A 6,855-nucleotide genomic window follows, 5' to 3' on the forward strand; every position below is an offset into this window, starting at 1 on the left:
ATAGACATGCACACACACGCACGCATATAGACATGCACACACACAAACACACACGCATATAGACATGCACACACACAAACACACACGCATATAGACATGCACACACACAAACACACACGCATATAGACATGCACACACACAAACACACACGCATATAGACATGCACACACACAAACACACACGCATATAGACATGCACACACACAAACACACACGCATATAGACATGCGCACACACAAACACACAAGCATATAGACATGCACACACACAAACACACACGCATATAGACATGCACACACACAAACACACACGCATATAGACATGCACACACACAAACACACACGCATATAGACATGCACACACACAAACACACACGCATATAGACATGCACACACACAAACACACAAGCATATAGACATGCACACACACAAACACACACGCATATAGACATGCACACACACAAACACACACGCATATAGACATGCACACACACAAACACACACGCATATAGACATGCACACACACAAACACACACGCATATAGACATGCACACACACAAACAAACACACACGCATATAGACATGCACACACACAAATACACACCAAACACACACACACACTTACGTTGGCTAGGAGTGTTTCCAGCTGTAGGATCTCTTTGGACTTCTGAGTGGCATTGTGAGCCCCCAGCATGCTTAGCAGACGCTCCATCAGGGCCTTGTAAGCCGCCAGGATCTGTCCATGACATCATCATTAATGGTCAATGGACAGCAGTGTGACATGTGGCAGAGCAGACAGGATAACAAAGGGAACAGAGATGACAGGAACAAACAGGTGGATGGATGGAGAAGAAAGGAATTGGTCGATAAGTGAACAGATGGAGAGATGGAGTGGTGGATAGAAAGAGGGAGGGGGTAATCCTTTACCTTCACACTGTCCTCATCCTGCCCCAGGTACAGAGTCCTCTCAGGCAGTGTGAGCCCCTCCTGATCAATCTACAAATACACACATACGATTACAGTCAAGGGAATACATATGGACATGTGTAATCAACACAGACATGTAAGTAAACAGATGGTATATCAGTCAGATGATAAACAGTAAGGTGTTCACACACGCAGAGAGACACTCTGACAGAGACACTCTTACCCTGATAGCGTTGCGTGAGGAGTTCTTATCGTCCACGTTGACAGTCAGAGAGAAGAAGACCGCAGTGCTGTACACCCCCTGGGTCCTATAGAGCAACTCGTTAAAGTCTGGTCTGGCTGGTGCAGTACTGCTCTCCCACCCCGCACCACCAGAGGGCACTCCAACCAGGTCCCACCCGCCACAGCTGTCAATCACCTCCGTCATGGGTCCCGACCCCAGCTTGTCAATCTCCTGGATATTCACACAGGAGCGGTAGAACTCTTTCACCTTGCGTTCCGCAGAGTCCACGGTGTGCCGGTGCACTGGCTCCAGCAGGAGACGTTGTAGCTTCTCCTCATTGTGCTCTCCGATGGCGGTGATGATGCCATAGCTCAGCTTGTCCTCTGGGATGCCATGGCGCTGTAGCCAGCCACCACAGGCAAAGCTGTAGAAATCCTGGCAGGGCTGGATGGTGGGGTCGATGTTGGCCTGGATGAAGCGTGCGGCGCGGACTAACGAGCGTTTCTTCTGGCAGTCCTGTCTGCAGTGCGCCTCTTGCTGGAAGTCCAGGGAGATGTATTTGAGTGCCAGCATGCTGCCCAGGATGACACACATCCCCACAGCAAACACCAGAGCAGAGAGCAGGCAGATCTCCCTGCGGCTCCAACGAGGAAGTCCCTGTCCTCTGTTGATGCCACTCAGGTCCCGACACCGATCACTGGCCCCGCCCCCTTTGCCTCGGCCACGCCCAATATTTCGGTCTAGGCTCCCGCCCAAGTGCAGGCTCATGCCGTTGCTAAGGGTGCCGCTGCTATAGCGACCACCATACTTGACCTCCTGGAACTCATCGTAGTGGGCTGTGAGGGAGTATGTCTTCTCCATGGCAACGAGAGTTGATTACAGTTACGTTGTTGAAAAAAAGAGACTGATCGAGGGAGTGGTGGTAGAGAGAAGAGTCTTTCAGATCGCCATGTCCCTTCAGGCCTGATATGGGCGAGGGCACCCACTAGAGGGCTAAAGGGGTAACGCAGCCCAAATGCCCTGGGCTCTCCTAAACACACTCACTGCCTCTTGTATGTCTCCTCTGCTACCCTTACAGAGTTAGGGAACACTGAGGCTCTCTCTTTGTTTCTCTGTCAGTGTATCTCTGGGTCTTGGTCTCTCTTTCCAATTTTTGCCCTGTCTTCCTCTCTTCCTTTTCACCCAGTGGAGCCTCAGCCTGTCTGTCAATAGAAAAGGAGGAGAGGAAGAGGGAGGGAGGGAGTGGATGAGACAGAAGATGGAATCCATGATTACAGCACTGAGATAAGACAAAGGGTTCTGTCTCTTTTGAGATGCTCTTCTTTCAGTCTGTCGTTCTTTCCTAAAGTTCTTTGGATTGATTTCTGACACCCATCCATCAGGGAGATGATTTCGTCTGTGGCTCATGACTTTGGATGGATCGATAGGGAGTAGGGGAGGCAAAAGGGAGGGAGAGGTAGGAAGATGGAGAGAGAGGATGAGGAGAGGGAGGGAGAGAGATAGGATGGGGGAGTGTGCAAAGGGAGGGGAGAGGGGTAGATAAAGATGCAGAAAAGGGGGAGAAGGAAGAAAGAGGGATGGAAATGGCATGGAAGAGTTATTTAGACAGGCAGGAATAGACATTCTGCAGGACTGGTTGTGAGGACACACATACCAGCCAGGTCTTCCGTGGTACAAGTCAGTATTCGACGTCCATCCATGTCTGAGGACATCAGGAGATGATGTGGAAGCTGGTCACTAGGGGTAACAGTGAATGCTGTTACCTTCAAGTAGGTTTCAGATTTGCTAGGGCGATGGGGATGGTGGATAGACGTAAGCATCTGCCTCTGATTCCAAAGGTTGCAAGTTTGAATTTATAGGTAGAAAGTGTTTTTTTATATTTTTGTTTTAAGTCTATCCCAAACCTTAACCATTCTGAGTCTATCCCAAACCTTAACCATTCTGAGTCTATCCCAAACCTTAACCATTCTGAGTTAATGCCAAACCTTAACCATTCTGAGTTAATGCCAATCCTTAACCATTCTGAGTTAATGCCAAACCTTAACCATTCTGAGTCTATCCCAAACCTTAACCATTCTGAGTCTATCCCAAACCTTAACCATTCTGAGTCTATCCCAAACCTTAACCATTCTGAGTTAATGCCAATCCTTAATAATGCTGAGTTAATATCCTGAACTTAACCTTAAACACTTTGAATGCTGATGTTTGGAACAACTTCAAGTATTTATTTACTGTGATAAATTCACAAGCACATAAAAAACACTTAGCAATAGAAGAAAAGGCTGTTAAAGACATCAGAGCCAAAGTTTTAAACTCTCAGAGGAGATATTGAGTATCAATTCACAAAGATCGCTATCCCAGCTTTCAGAAGTTCGATCAGTCTGAGACTGGCTTATTCACTACAGTGGAGTGAGACAACACACAGACACTCTCTTTCTTTGTTTTGCCTCAGGAAAGTGAGCGGAGAGGTCAAAGATTTAGAAAGAGGGCAGGGTGTTGAGTCCAGGGTGCGTGTTGAGGCCAGGATGCGTGTTGAGTCCAGGGTGTGTGTTGAGTCCAGGGTGTGTGTTGAGGCCAGGGTGCGTGTTGAGGCCAGGGTGCGTGTTGAGGCCAGGGTGCGTGTTGAGGCCAGGGTGCGTGTTGAGGCCAGGGTGCGTGTTGAGGCCAGGGTGCGTGTTGAGGCCAGGGTGCGTGTTGAGGCCAGGGTGCGTGTTGAGGCCAGGGTGCGTGTTGAGGCCAGGGTGCGTGTTGAGGCCAGGGTGCGTGTTGAGGCCAGGGTGCGTGTTGAGGCCAGGGTGCGTGTTGAGGCCAGGGTGCGTGTTGAGGCCAGGGTGCGTGTTGAGGCCAGGGTGCGTGTTGAGGCCAGGGTGCGTGTTGAGGCCAGGGTGCGTGTTGAGGCCAGGGTGCGTGTTGAGGCCAGGGTGCGTGTTGAGGCCAGGGTGCGTGTTGAGGCCAGGGTGCGTGTTGAGGCCAGGGTGCGTGTTGAGGCCAGGGTGCGTGTTGAGGCCAGGGTGCGTGTTGAGGCCAGGGTGCGTGTTGAGGCCAGGGTGCGTGTTGAGGCCAGGGTGCGTGTTGAGGCCAGGGTGCGTGTTGAGGCCAGGGTGCGTGTTGAGGCCAGGGTGCGTGTTGAGGCCAGGGTGCGTGTTGAGGCCAGGGTGCGTGTTGAGGCCAGGGTGCGTGTTGAGGCCAGGGTGCGTGTTGAGGCCAGGGTGCGTGTTGAGGCCAGGGTGCGTGTTGAGGCCAGGGTGCGTGTTGAGGCCAGGGTGCGTGTTGAGGCCAGGGTGCGTGTTGAGGCCAGGGTGCGTGTTGAGGCCAGGGTGCGTGTTGAGGCCAGGGTGCGTGTTGAGGCCAGGGTGCGTGTTGAGGCCAGGGTGCGTGTTGAGGCCAGGGTGCGTGTTGAGGCCAGGGTGCATGAGCATCTTGCTCTGTGTTTGTTTGGCTGTTAGTTGTCTACCAAATGAACCCAGTGAATTGTGGGTCCCTTGACGTTAGACTTGGCAGCCATCAGTAACTTGGTACTTGTGATTGTCTTACCTTCTCTACAGTTCAGCATTAAAGAGTTTATTTCTAAAATGATATATCCACACCTTTTCCACAATGGGTTTTTTCATCAGAAATTATTGCTTACCTTCATGTGTGTGTAAATTATTATTGTTCTCAGATTTTTCATTCACAGATTTTAGATGTGTATGAAAATGTTTTTTTTGGGGGGGGGGCAAACACTATACTGTATATCCATTGTTTAGCTGGAATAGAATGTTAGTATCCTGTATATTTGATTGTGATATGTGGTGGTCTCACCTAGCTACAGTATCTTATGAACCCACTTACTGTAAGTCACTCTGGATAAGAGCATCTACTAAATGACAAATGTAAAATGCAAATGTTTTACATTCAGATCTCACATTACTCAATTTAATTAGAATTTTTAATTATATTTTAAAATATTGATAATAGAAATGTATAATTTGTACATCTCTTATTGAAAGTGTAGTTATTTGTTACATTTGTCTGGGTAAAACCTAGCAGTAGCTAGGAGCTTTTAAAAACAACATTATTTGTCTCTCTGAAATGAAACGATCAAGTGATAGATTTTAAACAAATATAGTTATATGCCTGTCATTGAACAACCCCATGCCATGATTAGATCATGTTAAAAACACACCTTTCATTATTTATTTCAACAATAAAAGCTAATTTACCAACATTTCTGAAAATGGATACATAGCGTTTGGAACGAAACTTTTCAATATGTACTCTATGATGACCTGTCGTCCACTATGGTCCAGTACACCAAATATTGTTTTTGAGTGTAAAAAAATAAAACAAAACCCTGTGCACAGAAGTGGATCTAGGTCCAGTGCTGGTTTTGACAGGAACAACTATATATATATATATATATATATATATATATATATAGTTGTATATATATATATATATATATATAGTATTCATAAACAAGAGGAAAAAAATAAGAAATACACACCAAAGTCATTGTTTTTGAGTGTGAGAAAGAACGACACACAGTCTGCATTATATCAGCATATGTGTGCGTGGAATCTGAATTTGAGCATGTCTGTATATAAATGAATCTAACTATAATTGTGGTTCACGTCATCTGGAACAAGAGAGGAGGAAGATGTTTGTGCGGAGGGAGAGACAGTAGGGACACAGACACAATCACATTGATGACCTGCCTCCCACTGATGAGATACCAGACTGCAAATCAACATTGCTATTCACACCTGCTCAACTTTAGCCAGTACAGGAACTATAGAGAGGGAGAGCAGAGGAGGAGAGGAGAGGAGAGGGGGAGTAAGAGTAGTAGAGGCAGAGTTGTTTCTCAGTGTGTAAGGAGAGAACACACTGGGCACAGACGTCAGTTCAACATCTAGTTTTGATTTACATTTGTCAACTATCATAAATTCAATGTGAAATTAACCAAAAATGTCAGCATGTCATTGGATTTAGGTTCAAAGTTAAACACCTAAATGCCCTTACGTTGATGACATTTTGCAAATCCAGTTTTCTAAATAGATTCAACATCATAACATAGATTTTTTGGGTTGAAATGATGGGGAAACAACTTTGACTCAACCAGTTTTTGGCCAATGGGAAAGGGGGAAGAGAGAAGGTGTAATTGAGGGAGAGAGGTAGTGAGGAAGAACATATGTTGCTCTTTTTGTGGAACGGTAAAAGAGGAAGAGAAAAGGGTTGACTATAAAGGGGAGTGGGAAGAGGGTGGGGGGAGGGGCTTTGTGGAAGGGTAAAAGAGGAAGAGAAAAGGGTTGACTATAAAGGGGAGTGGGAAGAGGGTGGGGGGAGGGGCTTTGTGGAAGGGTAAAAGAGGAAGAGAAAAGGGTTGACTATAAAGGGGAGTGGGAAGAGGGTGGGGGGAGGGGCTGGGATGAAAGATGAAATGAAGGGGGAGGAAAAGTGAGAATTGTGTTTCTTCACAAGATGCCATTATCTACCCTATCCATCATCCATCACAAGTCACGACTCTCCCCCTCTGTCACACACACACATGAATGTATTATAAACACTGATATTCACTCTTGATGGACCATACATACACTCACCGAATGCGGTATCTCATAACATACACACATAGGCACAAATTGGTAGGATAGCCTCGTGCATGGAGAGGGACACACAATAACATCCAATAAATCCTGAAAACAATTACAGAATCATAACACACACA

General features: G+C 46.8%; 1 protein-coding gene across 1 annotated transcript in view; it reads right to left on the minus strand.

Annotated features, from left to right (window-relative positions):
- Positions 1-3,030, minus strand: part of ecel1 (endothelin converting enzyme-like 1) — a 38,049-nt gene extending 35,019 nt beyond the window's left edge. Inside the window, exons 1-3 of the mRNA XM_031791062.1 lie at positions 1,149-3,030; positions 926-994; positions 624-734 (exon numbers count right to left, since the gene is read on the minus strand). Coding sequence (XP_031646922.1) covers positions 624-734; positions 926-994; positions 1,149-2,009 — 1,041 coding nt within the window. The 5' untranslated portion in view covers positions 2,010-3,030. The remainder of the gene's footprint in view (positions 1-623; positions 735-925; positions 995-1,148) is intronic.
- Positions 3,031-6,855: the final 3,825 nt, after the last annotated feature.

Source organism: Oncorhynchus kisutch, linkage group LG15 (genome assembly GCF_002021735.2).
Source record: "Oncorhynchus kisutch isolate 150728-3 linkage group LG15, Okis_V2, whole genome shotgun sequence".
NCBI lineage: Eukaryota > Metazoa > Chordata > Actinopteri > Salmoniformes > Salmonidae > Oncorhynchus > Oncorhynchus kisutch.